Source organism: Dipodomys merriami, unplaced genomic scaffold, assembly GCF_024711535.1.
Source record: "Dipodomys merriami isolate MVZ:Mamm:240054 unplaced genomic scaffold, mDipMer1.0.p SCAF_6, whole genome shotgun sequence".
Taxonomy (NCBI): Eukaryota; Metazoa; Chordata; class Mammalia; order Rodentia; family Heteromyidae; genus Dipodomys; species Dipodomys merriami.
This window is the reverse complement of record NW_027206179.1, coordinates 9,043,446-9,066,971: the sequence shown is the minus strand read 5'-3', so window position 1 is coordinate 9,066,971 and position 23,526 is coordinate 9,043,446. Positions and strand designations below refer to the sequence as shown.

At 36.1% G+C, this 23,526-nt stretch overlaps 1 protein-coding gene across 1 annotated transcript; it reads right to left on the bottom strand.

Moving 5' to 3' along the window:
* Positions 1 to 409: 409 nt before the first annotated feature.
* Positions 410 to 23,526, bottom strand: LOC138814263 (vomeronasal type-2 receptor 116-like). Its single transcript, XM_070003267.1, has 8 exons — positions 22,919 to 23,526; positions 20,847 to 20,907; positions 17,474 to 17,637; positions 6,654 to 6,939; positions 4,809 to 5,615; positions 2,656 to 2,883; positions 1,679 to 1,802; positions 410 to 1,338 (listed from the first exon to the last, which is right to left on the bottom strand). The coding sequence occupies exons 1-8, from the start codon at positions 23,524 to 23,526 to the stop codon at positions 410 to 412; spliced, it is 3,207 nt and encodes a 1,068-aa protein (XP_069859368.1).

The following is a 23,526-nucleotide window of genomic DNA, read 5'->3' as shown; positions in this document are numbered from 1 at the left end:
GTTGGAAATTATTTACATTTTCATGCCTACAACAAAAGTACATACACACAATATTTTTGACCTACACGTTATTATATTTTCAACTAATATTTAATTTATAGAAAGTTACATAGCCATTTATTTATTAGAAATACAAATGTGAGAAAAAGTTCTAAGTCAGCCTGGGCAGGAACACTTACTTCCAATAAGTGAACAAATGGAGACCAATGGAACTATGGTTCAAGAGGTAAAGAAGGCATGAGTGAAAAATTAGCAGGCACTATAGGCCTTGAGTTGAAGCATGCATAAATGAATTTAATTAATATCAGAAGAAATATGAATGAAAATTCCATAATATAAACTATTACAAGAAGAGATAATGACTGCAGATTTAGATCAGATCTTCTGTAAACTAATCAAACCTCTGAGTTTAATCACAAAAATGCATATTTCTACTACTATGTCTTTTATCCCTAAAACGATATGGAGAATTTTTAATTGGAATTAACAAGATGTTGTAGCACTTTGGAACAAATATGCAGCCTAGAAGCCCTACACTAGAGGCCAAGATGGAGAAGACCTCCACTGCCACCATGACTTTCCCCTTGGCACTGTGGTAGACAGGCAGGAAGGTAAGCCACACACTGCAAAACACCAGCATGCTGAAGGTCAGAAACTTGGCTTCATTGAAGGTGTCAGGCAGGTTCTTCGCCAGAAAAGCCACAGTGAAGCTAGCCATGGCCAGGGAACCCAGGTATCCCAGGATGCAGTAGAAGGCAGCAATGGAGCCCTTGTTGCACAGAATGATGACATGGCCATGTTCAGAGTATGCATCTGTGTCCACAAAGGGAGGAGAGGTTCCCAGCCAAAGTCCACAGAGGGTCACCTGGATCAAAGTGCAGATGGGGATGATGAAGTTAGGAGCCCCAGATACCAGCAGCCACCTCATCCTTCTCCCTGGAGAAGTGGCCTTGAAGGCCAGAACCACAGTCACCGTTTTAGCCAACACTGTGGAAACAGCCACAGTGAACACAACCCCAAATGTGATCTGCTGTAGGATGCAGGTGACTGTGTTGGGATGGCCAAGAAAGAGCAAGGAACAGAGGAAACAGAAAATGAGGGAGATAAGCAAGATGTAGCTGAGAGTCCGGTTATTGGCCTTGACAATGGCACTGTCTTTGTGTTTCACAAACACTCCAAGAACAACAACAGTTAGCATAGAGAAGCAAAGAGCCATGCATGCCAGAGCCATGCCCAAGGGATCTCCAAAAGCCAGGAAACTTGCAGCTTTCAGGAGGCACTGGTTTCTCTCTGTGTTGGCATACTGATGATCTGGACACTTCATACAATGCTCCATATCTGGTGAGAAGTGTAAACTACTATTAGTTCTTGTTGTGAGCTTCTTTTTCTTTAAAGAATTTATGAAATTGTTCACATACCATTTACTCTCATAATAGTATTTTTGTTTCTTTTGAAATCACAACCTTAGTATTTCCATCTATTTTTATTTAGCTGTTTTTATTCAAGGTTTTTTTTCCTTCAAGACTCTCATATGTATTGAAATGGTATGCATTGGAGTGTTATAATATTTGAACCAAAATTTTCTCTGTAGTCCAAATATACAACATTTGCATTGATTTGTTTGGGTTGAGGACAACTAGGGTAGGCTGGACAATTTCTTAATAAGTCATAAAATTACCTGTGACATTAGCAATCTCATTCTCTGGGCAAGGAGTACAATCAAAGCAACAGGATGCCTTTTCCTCCTGACGAGATGTTCTGAATCCAGGACCACAACTCTCACTGCAGATAGAGTGAGGAGTCTGAGGAAAATCATAGCTGTGTCAGTAACTGTTCAGATTTCTATCTAACACTTCACAGAATGCATTGTTTTAACTAATTGATTATTAAACAAAATGTTTCTATGAATATAAAAGCAGTCAACTAATTTTATTCTGTTATAAAGTCCATATTCCATAATTCACAAATGCTTATGTGCTTCAACCTTGATATCTAGACTGTGGAATCATTGTGAAGTATGGAATCTTTAAAAGGAGGAAAGTAGTGCTGAGAAAGTAATTCCTAATGTACAGTCCTATGGGATTTCTTTGAATTAATGTCATACCTTTCCTCCTATTCATCTGAGATATGGAGAATAGAAGAAGGAAGACCTCCTTTATGTAGTGTTATGTGAACCTCAGGCCCATGTTATCTTCTTCATTTTCTAGTGTCCATGGCGGGGTAATATTCTTAGAGGTGCTTTTGAGGACACCTTTTACCAATGATGGTTAAGTAACATGCCAATTAACCATTAAACAAATCTCCAGAGAAGTACGCAAAAGAAATCTTTCAACCCTGGAAAGCAACTAAGCAGGTACTTGATCACTGTGTTATAAATAAAGATCTTGGTACCAGATTTGAGCTTTTATGCTCAAAGTTACCACTCTGGTACTGGAAACATAGCTAACTTTCAGATTGTTTGTGGTTAAATGGAGTTAACAGTCTCACTGATTTTCCTGTTTGGACCGATATTTAACCATGATATTCAGATCTCCACTATCTGAGTAGCTAGAATTATGGGGGTAAGTTGCTAAAACCCAGCCAGGTATACACTAAAAGAGAGACTTCTGCTGATTTGTGTGTCCTTAAAAATCATTAGGATTAGATCCAACCCACCTCTGTAGTTCCTATGGCCCACTCTACCAAATCTTCAGCTAAAGACAGTTGATTGCCATGTAAAGCATATGGAGAAAACTTTCCTACTTTCACTGCAAGTTCTAGGCCTTCTGGAAAGTTCCAAATATTCAGAATGTCATACTCTGGCTCCCATTTGCTTTTCTCATCCCAAATCACTTGATCTCCAGCAGGATTGTAATACTGGATATTTTTCAAGAAAAAGTGGAGCTAAAATAGAAACACTATATGGTGAATTACATCCCAGAGTTAAGACAGTGAAGTAATAAAGCTCCTGAATCAATGTGGTAGCTATTAATATACCAACCAGATTATTCAATGAAATAGGAGAAGCCATTCCAAACTTGACATGGAAGAATAAAGACCTCAAATAGCAAAACAATCCTTAACAGAAAGAACAGTGATGGAGAAATATCAATATGAAATTTCAAACTCTACTACAAAGCCATAGTAATCAAAACAGCTGGGTACTGGTACAAGAACAGACCTGATGACAAATGGCATAGAACTTAACACATAGAAATGAACCCACAGGCCAATAGCCACCTCATTTTCAATGAGGGAGCTAAAAAAATAGAATGAAAGAAAGATGGCCTTTCAGTAAATGGTGCTGACAAAATTGGTTAAACATCTGTAGAAACTAAAGCTAGATCTTTATATATCAACCTGCACTGAGTCACCACCAAATGGATCAAAGACCTCAAAGTAAAGCAGACACCCTGAAAACTTTACAGGAGGGAATAGGAGAAACTCTAGGCTTCCTTGGCACATGCCGAAATTTTCTTAATGAGGACACAAAAACACAAGAAGTCAAACAATGATTGGACAAATGGGATTACCTTAAATTGCAGAGTTTCTGCATGAAATAGGACATAGCTAACAAGATCAATAGGAATCCCACAAGAAACTCATATATAAAGAATATTTAGAACACAAAAGATTAAATCCCCCAACAACAAATGGTCAATAGACAAATGAAGAAATCATTAAACTCTCTGGCCATAAAAAATGCAAATCAAAACAGCATTGAGATGCCACCTCACCCTAGTTATAATAGCTATAATCAAGAAATCTAATAATACCAGATGATGGAAGGGATGTGGCCAAAAGGGAGTCCTAGTGCATTGTTGGTGGGAGTGTGAACTTGTTCAACCACGTTGGAAGCACTATGGAGTTTCCTCAAATGATTCCACATAGAGCTCCCCTATGACCGAGTAATCCCACTTTTAGGCATTTATGCAAACAATCATAAACAAGGCCAAGCTAAAATTATGAGCACAACTATTGCAGCATAATTTACCATAGCTAAAATATGGAACAAACCCAAACAGCCCTCAAGAAAGTTTTATATATATATATATATATATATATATATATATATATATATATATATATGAATTCAATTGTATGCGTCCATCTGAAAGAATTATTAACTGAAGTAAGCCAGGCACAAAGACACAGAGGTCCATGGATTCATTTATTTGCAATAACTAGTACACACATAGGATAATCTTAGCAGAACAGCAGAAATGTCAAAAGATATGTACAGATGACCTTACAATATAATGCTAAGCGAAATGGACCCCATGGTAGAGACACAAGAGGTTTTTATCTTTGTTGCTGTTGTTTTTAATGTACTAATAATGTACTATGAGATTTTTTTGTTTATTTTCTAAGTTCTTCCCACATGGTTAAACCCCTGTTTTCATTTCAATTGATTCCAGTGACCTGAATCCTCTATATACATTTCTCTAATATGGGGAGAGGAAGGAAAGTAATAAAATAATGAAATGAGGATACAGGTTGACTCATTGTAACAATGAGATGTACAAGAGACTATGCTGAAAATGAACTTAACATGGGGGTTAGAGGAATTGAGAGAAGGGAACGTGGGGAAGGAAGGGATGGTAGGGCAGAAACAAAGAAGATAACAATGCACAATAAGAAATGTAAGCACTCTGTACAGTATCTTTGCAATAAAATCATATATTAACAAAGAAACCAAAATATGAATGATGGTTAAAAAACTTTATATAAACATGTGTATATATACATGTATAAATACATGCATATATGCAGAAATTTAGAAATTCATACAGTGAGAATTCTCTCAACAAGAGTCTTTTCTAATGTACCTGTGCAGGGGAAGGCACTGTTCCTTTCCTATTTCCCATTGTGTGAACTTCCGTTTGAAGAAGAAGTATCTCATGGAGAGCCTGGGCCACAGCATACACAGTTTTGTATATATTATAACTGTATCCAGACATAGTTATGTCAAAAATATGCCCAGGCAACCAATCCAAAGAGGTGTCAGGAGGACAGTTGTCCCATGTTACACAGTCAGACTCAGCATCTGAGCAATTAAATGACAGAAACCATAGCCTAGCAAGGAAAATGTCTTCTGGGTATTTGGAAGGATTAACTGCCTTGACAAAATCTGTGAATCCAGAAACATCTACATGATGGTGTGTAAAAATAAGAGGTACATGCAATGAGCCTAGCATGAAATATCTCGTTTTCATGGTGAAATCCCACTGTAGATTCATGACACAAACTTTGCCTTGCATTAAAATTTGCTCAAGACTTATTATTATAGATATTAGGGAATCTTTATCACCATATATGATGAGGACATTTGCTGAAGAATTATTGATCTTGTTATAAACTTCCATCACTCTGATTAAATGTGACAAGTCTTGGGTTGAGACAACTAGCTCATAGGCTACACAAACTCTGTTCTTGGAAATCTCTTCTTTTAATTCAGCCAGAAACCATGAACCATTCTCATCCTGTGAGGTCAACAGCCCCACCCAGTTCCAGTTGAAGTGAAGCAGTAAGGAGACAATGGCTATGGCCATTGATGTGTCCTTTGGGGCCATCTGATAGAGAGCAGGAAACTTGTCATGGTCACTCAGGGTATTATCAAAAGACCCAAAGGTAAACTAAAGGGAAAGAAAATTCATGAATGTGGAGATTGCCATGCAACACAATCTCAGTCTTGAAGTAGGCTAAGAACCAGTTGAAGAAGGTAGAAGATAGTTTTGTTGTTTTTAAAGTACAATTTAATGATTTGTAAATGTCTGTTGATCTTTATTAATAACTCTATCAACACATAGCATCTATATCAACCGCCAACCACTCCCTGATTTTCCAAATTCCATTTCCAAATAGGTACATTGAATATTAAGTAGTTTTTCCCACCTGTCCATTTTTTATTCATCTGTCTTTTTCCCTTAATATCTATTCCAGTCAGACAAGGTGTAATTCATCTCTCTTGTGTTCTTTTTTATACTGTTATTAGATCAGAAAAGTGAAACCATGGTGTTCCATTCCTATATATACTATGTTTGTATGCAAATGGTTATGTGCATGTTCCATATTTATTTCACATTGCATATTCATATTTTAGATATAACTTTCATCTGCAAGAGAACACATTTACCATTTCTTGTTCTGATGCTGACTTTCTTCTTTCAACCTATATATTCCCATATGTGTATGTGTGTGTGTATATTTATGTGCATGCCAATACAGGGATACAAACACATGGCCTCTTGCACTTCCTTGGCTTTTTTTCCCTCTAGACTGATGCTCTACCATTTGAGTTACACATCATATTGTGCTCCTTGTTGGTTATTTGAAAATACAAGTTTTCTGAGTAGCCTGGAATATAGGTGTGAACCATGAATACCCTGCTCAACATATCTGCAAACTGCAAAGTCATTTTCCATTTCCTAACTTATTAAAGAACATTATTAATATAGCTTGAAGGAATAAATAAGCATTTGTCTGCTTGAACTCTTTTCAATCTTCTTTTCCAAACAGTGGACTATATATATATATATCCCACTATCTTTGAGTAGTTATTATTTCATATCACAAAATGTAATAGTTTTATAAATTGAGTGTGTTCCTTTCATCCTCTTTTAATACCTGAAATAGCACCACATTAGACATTTTTATAAACTTCCCACCCTCACCTGTGGAAATCTGTAGAGTCCCAGCAATGTCCCAATCTGGTTAGATGTTATTCCTGATGGTCCTGTAAGTACTGCTGTAGACCTCCTGTCTCTCATACAAGAGTAGTTTGGAATCTTGTATTTTCCAAAGAGCCAAATGAAGGGATTCTTAAACATTGTCCAAGCTCTGAATTCAACATCATAGATATCAAGTCCCAGAGTCATGTTATGTAAAAGAACAGGATTTTTGTTGATTTCCTCAACAGCAAAAACCAAAGCCAAAACAAACTGATAGTTCTTGAAGATCCTACATGAGCATAGAAATTGAGGAGGAGTATTTCAAAACTTGTGATTTTTCTGTGTTGAATGCTTGCTTCTTTGCTACTGAACAAATTATAATGTTACCCTTAATTAGGAAGGAATGTGAATGTAGAGTCTTATGCTAATATATTGAACTAATTAAGGACATGAGGGGAATTTGTCATGAATGAGATTCAGATACTTATTTAAGATGAGAGAAAGAGATAGAATGAGAGAAACAGCAATTTCTCCCCCTACTACCTCATTGTAGTTGTCTTCATATTAGGTTTTCTTGAGATAGCAATATTCTCTTGCCTTTATCTTAGAACAACTCAATACATCTTTGTGAATAATAAGTTTATGTTTTGTGTTGATGTGGCAGGCCAGCCTAACTATCCAATGTTCAATTTAAGGGCAACTTTTATAAACAAAGTTATGAAAGATTCTATAGCAATGTCTTCTCACAGACCCAAAATATTGAACAGCTGTTCCTGTAATATCAACCCAAACAAGAGCTCAAAAACAGGTGAGGGAAGTTTATTTTTATTTTTGTACCAAAACAAAAGGGATGCATCCAACTCCAATGAAATCATTATGGTGAGGGGAACCTCAAATACAGTGGATGAGGAGAGAATTGTAAGGAAGCTTTATATTGATATCTCACTTCCAAGCCCACCATGGTAAAATGCCGTGATGGCTACTCTCTTGCCAATATATTTATATTGAGATACTTAAAAACAAACAAACCTGTAGAACAAAAGAAAGAAAAACAAAATATTTTAGTTTCTCTCTCTGTGTCCTGTCTGTGTGTGTAAGGGTGTGTTGTGTGTGTGCATATTCTATAGAAATTAATATAATGAAATCAACTGGCATTGTTTTAAAAGGAAGCAATGGAGGCATGATGGAAACACAAATGAAAGTATTAACTTGTTCAACATGTAGTATAAATACATGTGAAAGCCTTTCGTGTGAGCATAATCTTCTAAATGGAAGAAAATATTGAGGTTTAAGAAAAGTTGATTGTACATACACATATGGAGGAAAAATCTATAAATAAGAATTGAGATGTGTGAAAATGGTTCATAAAATTTGACAAAGCATTTACCAAAAAGCAAATAATACTGTTATTCACATTCAGCAAATGGTTGGGAATGCCCAAAATTTTAAATGCCTGTTCTAATAAGTAGTGCCAGAATTTCAAATTCCTAGCATAGACAAGGATAAAGTGTAAGTTATATGAGTATGAAAGGATCATCAAATCTCTGATCTAAAATCTACACCAAGCTGCCTTATGATCAACTTCTCACAAATGAAATATAAATACAGGGTAGATACTCTAGAATAGAACAGAATTTGGAGACATAACACATAGCTCTGTCCCTGATTCCCAAACTGCTGACTCCTCAGTACAATCTGTAAGAGTCAGTAGAATACATTAGTATTACATGTTTTACAGTATTGACAGTATTTACAGTTTTGATGATAAAAATACTGAATTTATCCACCACGAATATTTTATAGAAAATAGATATCTTTCGGTAATAAAGGAAGGATTAAGATGTTACCAGACAAGCACAGTTAAAGAATGTAACTCCTGAAGACATGTCCTACAAGAACTATTAAAGGAAAATTTTCAGTCAAAAAGACAGAACCATTAAAGAACAGGAAAACGATCCTGCGAATACAATAAAAGTAGAGTTCAACAGGAAAACCCAACACAGGAAAGACTCAAACTCATGGAAAATGAATGATTCAATACTGAGTAATCCATAGCTCTTCAAACATTTAAGAAACGAAAACTTCAATTTTCTCCAACTTCTTGATGTTCAGAGCTATAAATTTTCCTCTAAAAACTGCCTTTTTTATGTCCCATACTAAATCCAAATATCATTGCATGATGCAACCCAGGCTCTGAGAAAAGCAGGACATAGCCAAATCCTAAATTGTCAGAAAGACACAATGAAATAGACAGAATAAAGCAAATAAACAATAAAATAAATAAACAACAAAATAGACAGAAGTAGATATTAAAAATAAATCAGAAATTAACAAATTAGGGTAAAAAACCCACAGAAAGGATGAACACAACAAAAAGCTAGTTCTTTAAAAAAGGTAAGAAAATTGACAGACCCTTAGCAAATTCGACTAAGAAAAGAAGAGAAGACAAACAAATTAATAAAATTACAGATTAAAATTGGAATATGACTACAGAGATATGAAAGATTCACATTATTATTAGTTAATATTCCACAAACATTCATACTAGTAAATTCAAGAATACGGCAAAAAAAGGAAGCACCTTTAGAGTACACTGAAGCTCAAAACTTAACCAAGGAGATTTACCTTAACTAAATTGACCCATAACAAATAATGAAATTGAAATAGCAATAAAGAATCTCCCATCCAGGAAAAGCTTAGTAAACAGATAGATTTAGAGCAGTATGCTATAAGGTCTGCAAAGGGGAACTCACTCTCTTACTCCACAAACGCTTCAATGAAATAGAAATGGAAAGATCACTACCAAGGTCATTCTATGAAGCAAACATAATACTCATCAAAAAACCAGATAATACAATATAAAAGAGAACTATACATCCATTAATTCGATAGACATTGATGCAAAACTTCTCAACAAATTTCTAGCAGAGCAAGTTCAGTAACTAACAAAAAAAATCATACTTTTTATAAAATGGAATTTATTCCAGGATTGCAAACCTGGTTCAATTTATGCAGGTCAATTAATGTAATTCATCATAGCACCAGAAGAAAGGATAAGAACTACTTGACCATCTCAATAGATGCACAGAAGTCATTTGACAAGGGTCAGTATCACTTTTTAATAAAATCTCTGGGTAAGCTAAAATTCCATAGGAGGTTCTTCAATATAATAAATGATCTGTATGACAACTTAGGGCCTTCATTATATGTAATGGGAAAACCTTTAAACCATTCCCTCTAGAATCAGGAACAAGACAAGGATGCCCACTCTTTCCATTTCTCTTCAGCATAGTTCTGGAATTGCTTCCAAGAGAAAAGACAGCAGAGGAACACATAAAGTGGATCCAAACAAAAGAAAGAGTAAAGCTATCCACATTTGCTGATTATATGGTCCTCTATTTAAAACATCCTATGGCTTCCTAACCCAAGTTCTTGAGTTGATTTAAAACTTTGGCAAAGTAGTGGGTTATAAAATCAACCTAAAAAATCAGTCACCTTCCTGAGTGCCAACAATGTTGAAATCAGAAACAAACATCATTTGTAATAGCTTCACAAAAAATAATATATTTGGAATTTACTTCATAAAAGATGAGAAGGATCTGTATTGTGAAAACTTCAAGATTCTGAATTAGAAATTGAAACATACTTAACGAAATGGGAAAACATCCTGTGCTCCTGATTTGGAAAATTAATATTTTAAAAATCACAATTGTGCACAGAGGAATCTACAAATTAAATGCAATCCCCATTAAAATCCCAGAAACATTTTTCAAAGAAATAGAGATATCAATCCAAACATTCATACGGAATACGGAAAGACCCAGGAAAACAAAATCAATCCATCGTATCAGTCTTCAAGCTTTAGTTCAAAACCATAGTAAGGAAATAGTTTAGTACTGCCACAAAAATAGGCCTGAGGACAAAAACGATGGAATACAAAACACAGAAACTATCCCACAAACATATAGCCACCTAATATTTGATAAGGGATCCAAAAACACAGCTTGGAAGAAACATACCCTCTTACAGATATGGTGCTAGACAAATTGAGTATCTATATGCAGAAAACTGGATCTAGCTACATATATATCACCTTGCACCAGAAGCAATTCTTTTATTTTTATTTTTATTTTTTTAAATTTAATTTTATTTTATTTGTGAACATAATGTACAGAGGAGTTACAATTACATGGGCAGGATAATGCATACATTTCTTACCAAGCATTGCAGCCTCCTCCTTTGTTTACCCTTCACATCCCTTCCCAGCCGCCCCCCTCCCCCCCATCCCAATCCTATTCCTTCCCCGCCCCCCGCACCGACGTTTGGACATGACAACTTGTACTTCTCATTGTTGCAACAGGTCCACCTGTATCCTTAAACAACTGGTTTTTCCCCATCTCCTCCACAAGTTATACTGACATCAAATATAGTGAAAGCAGGGGTTATATTGTGGGGGAGGGACATACAAAGCAACAAAGAGATAATCTTATAAATGCATTAGAAACACATGCATGAAAGAAAAAAAATTAAAATACACATCTAAGGGTTTATTTTCCTGACATCACATTATCTGACCTTTTCCACTTGACTCATACATATACTAGATATTACAAATAAGGGAAACCATGAGACCTATGTTTCTTTGGGCCTGGCTTACTTCACTTAATATAATTTTTTCCAAGTTTTTCCATTTCCTAACAAATGGGGCAATGTCATTCTTTCTGATGGAGGCATAGAATTCCATTGTGTATATATACCACATTTTCTTGATCCATTCATCTACTGAGGGGCATCTGGGTTGGTTCCATATCTTAGCTATGGTAAATAATGCTGCAATAAATATAGTTGTGCTGGTAGCTTTAGTGTGGTCTTGTTTGTAAACATTTGGGTAAATGCCCAAAAGTGGGATTGCTGGGTCATAGGGGAGTTCTATGTGAAGACTTTTCAGGAACCTCCATACTGCTTTCCAAAGTGGTTGAATAAGTTTACATTCCCACCAACAATGAAGTAAAGTTCCTTTCTGTCCACATCCCCTCCAACATCTGTTGTTGTTAGAGTTCTTGGTTTTTGCCATTCTAACTGGAGTGAGGTGATATCTCAATGTTGTTTTGATTTGCATTTCTTTTATGGCTAGGGATGTTGAACATTTCTTCATGTGTCTATTGGCCATCCTTCTTTCTTCTTCAGAGAAGTTTCTCTTTAAGTCTTTCGCCCACTTATTTATTGGGCAGTTGTTTCTTTGAGGATTTGTTGTTGGGGGGTTGAATTTTTTGAGTTCCAAGTATATTTTAGATATGAGACCCTTGTCCATTGTATGGCTAGTAAAGCTCTTCTCCTAATCCGTGGGTTTTCTATTGATCTTGGTAGCTATGTCATTTGCCCTGCAGAAGCTCTGCAACTTTATGCAGTCCCATTTGTCCAACCTTTCTTTGATTTGTTGTGTTTCCGGGCCTCTATTCAGAAAATTTCGGCCTGAGCCAAGGAGACCTAGGGTTTCTCCTATTCCATCCTGTAATGTTTTCAGAGTGTCTGCTTTGAGTTCAAGGTCTTTGATCCATTTGGAGTTGATTCTGTTGCAGGGTGATATATAAGGATCTAGCTTAAGTTCAGAGTCAACTCTTAAGGGCATGATAGACCTCAAGTAAAGGGTGGTTAGGTCGCAAATATTACAGAAGGGTAGGGGAAATTCTAAGCCCTCCAGAAATGGGGCAAAACTTCCTACACAAAGATCTCCAAGCACAACAAGTCAAAGCAAGACTGGATAAGTAGGACTGTATCAAGGGAGGAGTTTCTGATTAGCAAGGGTCATCGCTAACAAGATAAGTAGCCCCCAGATTGGGATAAAATCTTCATTTGCTACATATCAGATAAAAGCCTCTTATCTAAATTTTACATAGAGCTAAAAAATTATCCCCCGCCAAAGAAAACTCCAAAACTCAACTACCTAATCAATAATTGGGCTAAAGATTTAATGAGAGACCTCTCAAAGGAAGAAAAAAGAATGGCTAACAGACACATGAATAATTGTTCAACATCCCGGGCCATAAGAGAAGGGCAAATCAAAATAATACTGAGATTCTATCTCACTCCAAATAGAATAACATTTACCAGGAAAACTAACAACAAATGTTGACAAATGTGTCCAAAATGGCATCCAATGAAACTGTTGGTGGGAAAGTAAACTTATTCAACCACTCTGGAAAGCACTATAGAAGGTCCTTCAACGATTGAAAATAGAGCTTCCCTATGACCCAATAATTCCACTCTTGGACATTGAGCCAATGGATCACAAACCAGGTCACACTAAAGCCAAAATCACAACCATGTTTATTGCAGCATTGATTACCACAGCCAAGATATGGAAACAATGTAGATGACCCTCAGTGAAAAAATAGAACAAGAAAATATGGTATATATACACAATGGAATACTACTCATCCAACATAAAACAAAAATACTATACCATTCATCAGGAAAGGGAAAGACGTCAAAAAATTATATTAAGCCACATAAGCCACAGCCAGAGACATACAGACTCCATGTTTTATCTCAGTTTCTATAATTAGGATATGTATATAAACCTACAATTAAACACACTAAATTCAACATATATGTGTACATATATATGTGTGTGTATGTATACACACACATACTGGGAGATGATAAATTTTATAGCACCCTAGTATTAACATACATAGGCCAAGGGAGGATATGCACTGGAGTGGTAGATGAGGACTCAATAAATGTGGACAGATGACCATGTAAAATAATATATTTTGAATTGAACTCCAAGAAAAAGAAACGAAAGACATTTTTATTTGTCATTGTTATGGTTTGTTAATCTCTTTACTTTTTGTTTTGTTTGTTTTGGGAGGATAAGAGATGGTACATAAACTGTGGAACAAGGATGAACAAGTACAACAGTGATACTCTCTAGACACTATGTGGAAAATGAATTGGCCATCTTGTGGCTGAAGACAGGAGGAAAAGAGTAGGAGAGACATGGTATAAAAGAATTGTCCTCCTTACAGATTACTTAACTCATGTAACTAACCTTCTATATGCTATCTTTACAGTGAGAATAAAAATAAAACCAAATAAATAAAATGAAATGAATAAACCGACCCATCACAAAAAATGAGATCTAATTGGCTATAACAAAACTCCCTTCCAGGAAAAACTCTGGACATGATGGCTTTACAACTGAATTCTAAAAAACTTATAAAGGAGAATTATTCTCAAATTCTTCAATGAAATAGAAAGTAAGGGACATTATTCATTCTATGGAAACCAGAGAAGTGCAGGTAGAGAAAAGGAATTTCAGATCCATCTCCCATATGAACATTGCAGTTCTCAAAAAAATATTGGCAAATAGAAGTCAAACATTGATGAGAAAATTTATACACTATGATGAAACTCAATTTGTCCCAGGAATGCTAATCTGGTTAACATATTACAACAGACCACCAGAAGCATGGGTAAGCAACAAATGATCATCTTGATAGATGCAGAAAAAGCCTTTGATAAGATCCAAATTACCTTTGTGATAAAAACTTGGAAAGAGGTAGGAATACTTGGAACATTCCTCAGTATAAAAAAGATGTATATGACAAACCTACAGCCAGCATTATGCTCAATGTTCAGCAATTAAAGCAATTTTCCCAAAAATCAGTAACATGATAAGGATATCCATTGTCTCTGTTCCTCTTCAACAGAGTATTGGAATTCCCAGCAAGAGTGGTAAGCAAGATAAAAGCACTTAGGGGAACCATATGGGGAAGCAAGAAGTAAAACTGACCCTTTGGACAGATGACATTATACTGTATTGAAGGGACTCCAAAAACTTCTTCCCCAAGGTATTTGAATTGACCTGGAACATTGGCAACATACCTAGGTATGAAATCAACCCACAAAATGAATTGCCTTTGTTTAGGCTGTTGATCAAGGCTGAGATTAGAAAAGCGACCTCATTTGCAGTTGTCTCAAAATTATAAATTACCTGGAAATTAAGTAATAGGTGAAGGATCTTCATAGTGAAAACTTTAAATATTTGAAGAAGGAAATTGAAGAAACCTTAAGCAGCTGGAAAGATAGTTTATGGTACTTAATTAGAAACATTAGCCTTGTGGAAAATCACAATACTACCTAAAGCAATTTACAAATTTAAAGCAATATCAATAAAAATCCCAGCAAATTTCTTCAAATAGAGAGAGAAAACAATCCAAAAATCAATGGATAATAAAAGGACAAACACCAAAGCCATACTTAGTCGTCAGAAAAGTGGTGGACGAATTGCTTTATCAAACTTCAAACTCTATTACAGAGCCATAGTATTGATGACAGGTTGGAATTGAATAAATGGTAGACCAGAGAATCAATAGAAGAGAATAGAAGTCCCAGAAAGAAACACAAAGACTTATAGCTCCCTGATATTCAGTAAAAGAGCCAAAAATTTAAGCTGAAAAACTGATGCTGAAAAAACTGTACATCGATGTATAGAAAACTGAAATTACATGTCCATACATCATCTAGTACCCATATCAATTCAAAATGGATCAACAATTTCAATGTAAAGCCAGAAATCATGAAACTTATAGGAAAGAGTAGAGGAAGTGTTGGGCTCATAAGAACAAATCAGAATTTTCTACAGAAACTACCAGGATCAGAACAAATGAACAACAGAATTGATAAATGAGTGTACATGGCACATAAACGTTTCTGTCTGCAAAGGGCATAGGTAACAAGCTTAATAGAAAGATCACAGAATGGGAGATTTTTGTTCTACCATCTATCCATCAAAGAAGATCTTCATATCCAAAATATCCTTAAAGCCCTTAAAGAAACAACAATCCAAGAAATTAATGAGCAATGACTTAAAGAGAGATTTCTCAGAAGAAGAAATAAGAATGGCCTATAGACACATGAAAATTGTTCATCATCCCTGTTCACAAAGGAAATGAAAATCAAAACACCACTTTCATTTCACTTCACCCTAGTTAGATTAACCATTATCAATAAAACTATAAGAAATGCTGGCAAGGATGTGGCTAAAAGTAACTCCACTTATCTGCAAGAAAAATTTAATGGATAAATTTATTATTTGTAGTCAATAGCATAGATACAATATTACTAAACCAGACCAGACTTTGTATTGTATGTGTGTAGCTACGAAATGCCCATTTGCTTTAACTATACTACCCAAAGTGTCTATATTAGCACCTTAAGGCAAATACTCAAATATATTTGGGGAAATTAAGAGAATGAAAATCATCTGTGTTCCCCAATGGGAACACAAAGAATAAGGTAAGCCAGGTACTAGTGATTAATTCCTGTAGTCTTAATTAGTGAAGAGGCTGAGATCTGAGGATTGTGGTTTGAAGCCAGGTTAGGCAGGGATGTTTATGAGACTCTTATCTCCATTTAACTACCAAAAATGCCACGGGAGCTGTGGCTCAAGTGTTAGAACACTAGCCTTAAGTTGAAATGTTTAGTGACAGACAGCGCCCAAGACTTGACTTCCCAGGATCAGCACAAAAGAAAGAAAGAAAAATATACCAGTAACATAGAAGATAAAGACATATATCTTATATAGCATGGAAGAGAGTAATTGCTATCCCGGGGTCACTGCTTTCAATTGTGGGCAGCTAACCCAGTGTATACTTGTCACACCAACACTTGGAAAACAAGTGCAAATGATAGACCCAGTGGCATTTTCAGATAGTTTGCTAGAATTTCTTCACTCTGCATGGTCATTTTCTTTTCTTATCTTTTTTAGTATAGCCACTTATTAATTAGACTATGTGTTATGGACAAAAAAGGCAAGAACTTGCATGAGCACAAAGAAAGTAGAATTCATCCTGGGGAGATTAAATTCGCTTATAAGTAATCTTTAAAATTCTATCCTGTCTGTAAAAGCATGTGTTCTGCAATATATCTGACATAAAACAGAACTGAGGTTTAGTTTGAAACAGTAACTACTTGCCTATAATAAGAATTTGTGTGTGTGTGTATGTGTGTGTGTGAGAGAGAGAGAGAGAGACAGAGACAGAGAGGCAGAGAGGCAGAGAGAGCCAGAGAGAAACAGAGAGAGAGAGAGAGAGAGAGAGAGAGAGAGAGAGAGAGAGAGAGAGAGAGAGAGAGAGAGAGAGAGAGAGAGAGTCCCTCAGCATGAAATGAGCTCCTGAACAGTATCTTTGAGCTTTTTTGCTCCAGGCTAACACTCTGTAACTCATCCACAGCTTCACTTTCAGCTTTTGGGCGGTTGATTGCAGATAAAAATCTCACAGATTTTCCAGCCTGGGCTGGCTTCAAACCTCAATCCTCAGATATCATGACTATGAGTAGTTAGAATTATCAGCATGAGTCATCAGCCGACCATAAGAAATTTTATCAATGTACTCAAAATAGGTGTTATTAAAGACAATTTCTCACTAATGGCCCAGGAAGGAAGAAAATGTGGTTTAAGCCTTTTAGTACAGAACTCATGACAATGACTCAGGTTTATTGTAATAACATCACTTCATTTTCTGCAATGACAGCTGAAAAGGAGGAAATACAGGCATGCTGGAGTAAAATGAAGAATTTACTCTCTTGTAAAGGAGAAGCTACAAAGAAGGAAAAAGACTTGTTTCCTACTACAGGAAGAACATCACTCAACAGTTGATGTAAAACATAATAATGAAACTGAGCTGCTCCAGGTGCAATAGAGTTGGAGGTCAGTGGAAAGGGACAAAGATCATTGATGTGTCCACCCACAGCTCCCTCATCCATTGCCCATCCTCAGAACAAAAGAGAAAATGGGAATAAAATAATGCATTACTTACGGTGTGTGTTCCTCTTGCCTGGAATCTTCACTATTACTATGATCTTTTCCCAAAGTTTTGAGAGGGAAAAATCCCGCAATTATCACATCTCCATCCATGTGTGCTCGTTGCTTCATAGTAGAGAAGCAGCTAGTCCCAGCGAAAGACCTGACCAGGACGGGAAGCTGGAGAAGAATGAGGGTAAAAATCAAATAGAACATACTTGAAGCCTCTCCCATTATTCCAAAAAGTGAAGCCCATATGTTAGGCATATATACTCATTTATATTTTAATATACACATATGTGCCTTTTTATTGAAAGAGATTTACACTGTCGCTCCATTTTAATCAAAGCCTCTTGTGAGTTCCCTGAATTAATGTGTAAAACTCTTCCCTGAGGCTCTACATCTGTGGCCTTCATGCAGGAGAAAAACATGAGTTGGAAAACATGTGTGGATTTGCCTTCTTCACTCCAGGTGCTTTGATTCTATCCAAGACCACAGAGAGTGAAGCCCCACAGATGGAGTTAGCTTGGAAAACTGTTGGTACAATGTCTGGCATGAAACTATTTCCATGAAAGCCATTTGGGATGATGCAACTGATTGCCTCAGAGGATGTCATGTCCTGTGCATGCTGAATTATCTACACAAAGTCTATGCCTGTGAGATGTTCTGAGAGCATCATACCCAGACGGTTGATTCTCACACACTTACAATGTCAATTACAGCCACAGAATGTTGGTGGTAGAATTCCATGTGCACAGGCCTCCAGAAATACAACCATTTACTATTGCCTGGGGAAGCAATGATATTGTTCTAACAAACAATTGCATGTCAATAACCCATGGTCAATGCTGAAATTGAGTTCCACTTTTGCATGATAGCATTTTACCTTCAAACATGATGCACTGGGTTGAGAACATTTGGTAGTAGAGAAACTTTTCTGTACTACAAACATAAATCAACATCAAAAGAAACTCTATGTTTTCTACTTGTCAACATATTTTAGACCCAAATTCCATGCAGAGACTTCAGTGGCACTGGATAATAGTGATCCTTCAGGGAAGTGAACATACTCTACATCGTGCTGCAGTGTTGGATGTGTATTTTGGTACATTTGTTCACAATCATGCACTAAGTAACAGAAAACATACATCATTTCTTCTTTAACAATGTAGGAGGAGAACTGGAAAGGTGACTCAGGGGTAGAGTGCATGCGTGATGCCCTGGGTGCATTTCCTCAGCACCACATAAACAAAAAGAGGCGTAAGTGGCACTGTGGCTCAAGTGGTAGAGCACTAGCCTGAGCTGAAGAGCTCAGGGAGAGCAAGCAGACAGAGATTTCAGTCCCCATGACTGACAAAAAATGTATGAGGAAAGAAAAATCTTTCTATGAGATTGCCACTTATGTTTTACAGTTGTACATTCATTACAATATATATCACTTATTTTGTAAATTCTTACTACCATGTTTTAGCTGGACAGAGGATTTTTTTATATATTTTTATTTTTTTGGTTTGTTTCAAATTTATTGTAACGATTATGTGAAAAGGGGTTACAGTTACATAAATAAGAGAGTGAGTACATTTCTTTTATTAAATTTTATTTTATTGAACATGCTGTACATAGGGGTTAGTTACATGAGTAAGGCAATGAGTACATTGCTTGTCGATAATTATTGCCCCTACTCTTGTTGTTCTCCCACTATCCCTTCCCTCCCCCTCCCACATTGCTCCCCACCCCACTGTATTCCCCAGCCCAAAGTTGTAAAGTTTGTTTCCAGTATACTGTCCTGTGGGTATGGATGTTGAAATGGGTCATCCTATGTCATGTTTCAGCCTTTTGTTATTCCCCTTCCCCAACCCAGCTTAGACAAATGTAAATACAAGATGCAGGGTACCAAAATCAATATAGTCACATCAGAGGATATACCATAACAGGAAGAACATACAAAAGAAACAATCAAATATCATAGTATATTTGGAACAATAACAAGGAAATGAGACCTCTTGAATTAATAAATTGGGGTACATTTTACTTAGCATCATTTTATATGGACATATGTACATAGTTTTGAGCTTTTCAGCTCATTTGATAAGATTACCCTATATACATGTATATATATATGTGTGTGTGTGTGTGTGTGTGTGTGTGTGTGTGTGTTTGTGGGTGTGTGTGTATGTATGTGTGTATATACACTAATGCATTTCTTTACAAATGAGGAGGAATCACTTTTTTCTGATAGAAGCATAGTATTTCTATATATATGTAAATGTATATACATATTATATACATATATATATATATATATATATATATATATATATAACATTTCCTTTATCCATTCATCAATTGTGGGGAATCTGGGTTGGTTCCAAACCTTACATATGGTAAATAATACTGTGATTAATAGAGTTGTGCTGGTACCTTTAGTATGGCCTTGTTTGTGGTCATTTGAGTAAATTCCCAGAATAGGGAATGCTATGTCATAGGGGAGCTCTGTTTAGTCTTTTGAGGTACCTCCATACTGCTTTCAGTGCAATTCCCATCAATATTCCAACCTCATTCTTTAGTGAAATAGAAGAAGCTATCCATAACTCAAATGCAATTAAAAGACTGAATAGGAAAAAAAAAACCTAGCAGAAAGAACAGTGCTGAAAGAAGATGAATACAAACTTTAAACTCTATTACAAGGCCATAGTAATCAGAACAGCTTGTTACTGGCACAAGAACAGACCAAGGACCAATAGAATAGAAGTGAATACCCAGAAATGAACCAGCAGACCTATAATCACCCAATTTTGATAAGGGAGCCAATAAAATAGAATAAAAGAAAGACAGTTTCTTCAGTACATGATACCAACAAAATTGATCCTTTTATACACCCTGCACCAAAATCAACTCCAAATGTATCAACAACCTCAAAGTAAAAGCAGACACACTGAAATTATTAAAGGAAGGAATAGAAAAAACACTGGGGTTCCTTAGCACATGTCAAAATCAAAAAATAAATCCCGCAAAAACAAATCCTCAAAGAAATAACTGCCCCATTAATAAGTGGGCTAAAGACTTAAAGGAGACTTCTCTTCAGAGGAAACAAGAATGGCCAATAGACATAGGAAGAATAGCTCAACTTCTCTGGCCATAAAAAGGGCAAATAAAAATAACATTGGGATTCCATCTTACCCCACTTAGACTGGCTATAATCAAGAAATGTAATAACAACAGATATTGGATAAGATGTGGCCAAAAGGGCAACTACTACTTATGAATAAGGTTTTATTGTTACATGAAAGAAAAATAATTTTATATGGGTACATTTTCCTTTCTTCTTACTTCTGTCCTTCTATTTATCTATGAACTTTTCTTATATGTGCCAATACCTCTCTTCATACCTGGCATCCATACTCTAGCTTCAACACATCAATCCATCCAAACATCATCTTCAATCCTTTACTGAGGAAAAAAGAGGGTTGGGTAAGTTTACTGAAATTCTAACCAAGAAGAAAATAGCAAAGAATGCACAATATTTTGGACAAGCTCTAAAATCAAATATTCTCCCAACAAATTCCCAACAAAAAATGAGGATTCAGTGTTTTACACAATTTTATTAACTTAGGTCTAGTAATTGCATTTTAAAATAAATAAAAAAGATACAAAATCTAAATAGAACCTGGTATGTATTTTGAGGATATCTTAATTACCATACTGAGGGAGTTGTACTATCATCATTTGTTAAACAACATGCCCTCCAAGGAAGATCATCCACAAAATATTTTTGCCAATACATTGTGACATTGCAACTAAAATATTTATTAATATTAATCAATAGTTTCACTGTCATTTATTTACTAGAAATGTAAATGTGAGAAGAGTTTTGAAGTTTCCTGAGCAAGAAAATCCATGAGACTCTTATTTCCAGTTAAAGACACAAAAGCTAGAAATTGAGGTGCAGTTGAATTGGAAAAAGAGCCTTGAGTGAAAATCCTAGGCAGAGTCTAGGCCCTGCGTTCAAGCATGACTAAATATATTTAATTGATTTCAGAAGACACATGTAATGAACACTGGAGCAGAAAATAATGAGGGAAATTGTGCCTATATGTCAATAAAAATAATATAGAACACACTGTCACCTGATTTGAAAAAATAAGTAATGATTTCCTTATCATATTAAGTATTTTGACATGTGACAGATAAAAATGTTTATGTTTCAACACATTGTAAGAAGTGTTGACATTCCAAGAAATAATCTTTTTTTTAAATTGTGAAAATATTGTATAGAGGGGTTACAATTACATGGGCAATATAATGAGTAGATTTCTTTTTTTTATTGTGAAAATACTATACAGAAGGGTTACAATTACATGGGCAAGATAATGAGTACATTTCTTATCAAGCATTATTGCCGCTTCCTTCATTTCTCCTTCCCATCCATTCCCATCTCCTCCCCTCTCCGCCTCCCCGCCCCTGCAAAAGTTGTAAAGTACATTTTTCGACATTATGACTTGTACATCTCATTGTTGAAATGGGTCCACCTGTATGCCTATTTAAATGATTTGTTACGAAATAATTTTTTGTATACTTAGTGCACTAATTTCTATGTACCAAGTAAACAAATTGTGATTAACAAAAATAAATCAAAAGTTTATGACTAGCCATGGGGGAGTGAGCTATGATGCATTACAGACTTTCATCTTAAGGGAAGAGTCAAAAAGTCCTCTACATTGTAATCTTAAATTGAAGAACATTTATGCAGTATTTACAAGACATTTCTAACACCATATGAGGGAAGCAGGGTGAAAGGGAAAAGGAACTGAGAGAAGTAGTGGAGAGTTGCAAAGAGAGAGACAGAGACAGACACAGGGAGAAAGGCCCCACAAAAGAGATTCAAGATTATTGCAAAAGGCAAAGGTGTGAGTAGAAATATGCAAGCATTGAACTAAACAGTCTCTAAGATCATGTTCAAAGGTGAAACTTTGTGAAGAGAAAAACATAAATGAGATGGATTTGAGGACTAAGGAACATGATAGTGTGCAGATAGGAAGTTACTATACTTGAAAATTTAGAAAAATGAGTAAGAAATACAGCAGTGAAAAGAAACTGAGAAGAAAGGGAATATGATGAATTGTAGATTATATAGGGGGAAGCAAAATTATACAAAAAATACAGACTCAAATATTTATCACCACTCAATGTAATTACCACTACTAGAAAAATGAGCAATACATTCTCATTCATTAAAGTAAAACTTCATAGTACATACTAATATAACTGGAAAATTAGTATAGAGTTATATACGAAGCACCTATATGAAAAATTCATAAGAAATCTGATTCCTCTTACTATGTCTTTTATGCCTGATGCCATGCAGAGAATTTCTTTTGGGCATTAACAAGATGATATAACTCATTGGAGCAAATATAAAGGCAAGGAGCCCTGCACCAGTGACCAAGATGAGAAGACTTACACTGCCACTTTAACTTTCCCCTTAGCAGTTGTTAGACAGGCAGGAAAGCGAGCCACACAGTGCAGAACAACAGCATGCTGAAGGTCAAAACTTGGCTTCAATGAAGGTGTCAGGCAGGTTCCTGGCCAGAAAAGCCACAGTGAAGCTGGCCATGGCCAGGAAGTCCAGGTATCCCAACACACAATAGAAGGCAGTGTAGAAGTCCTTGTTGCACAGAATGATGATGTGGCCATGTTCAGAGTGTGCATCTGCATCAATGTAGGGAGGAGAGTTCCCCAACCAGAGTCTACAAGAGTCAGCTGGATGAGAGTACAGATAGGGATGATGAAGTTAGGAACCCCAGATTCCAGCAGCCATCTCATCCTTTTCTCTGAAGAAGAGGCCTTGAAGGCCAGAACCACAGTCACCATTTTGGTTAACACTGTGGAAACAGCCACAGGGAAAACAACCCCAAATATGATCTGCTGTAGAATGCAGGTGACTGTGTTGAGACAGCCAATAAAGAGCAAGGAACAGAGGAAACAGAGGATGAGGGAGATGAACAAGAGGTAGCTGAGAGTCTGGTTACGGGATTTGACAATAGCAGTGTCTTGGTGTTTCACAAACAT

Coding starts and splice junctions, on each gene's coding strand:
- LOC138814263 (XM_070003267.1), bottom strand. CDS start 23,526: ATGTTTGTGAAACACCAAGACACTGCTATTGTCAAATCCCGTAACCAG. Junction 6,940..17,473: donor AGGCAAGAGGAACACACACC/GTAAGTAATGCA, acceptor ATGCTCATGTAG/GATCTTCAAGAACTATCAGT. Junction 5,616..6,653: donor GACTCTACAGATTTCCACAG/GTGAGGGTGGGA, acceptor CTTTCCCTTTAG/TTTACCTTTGGGTCTTTTGA.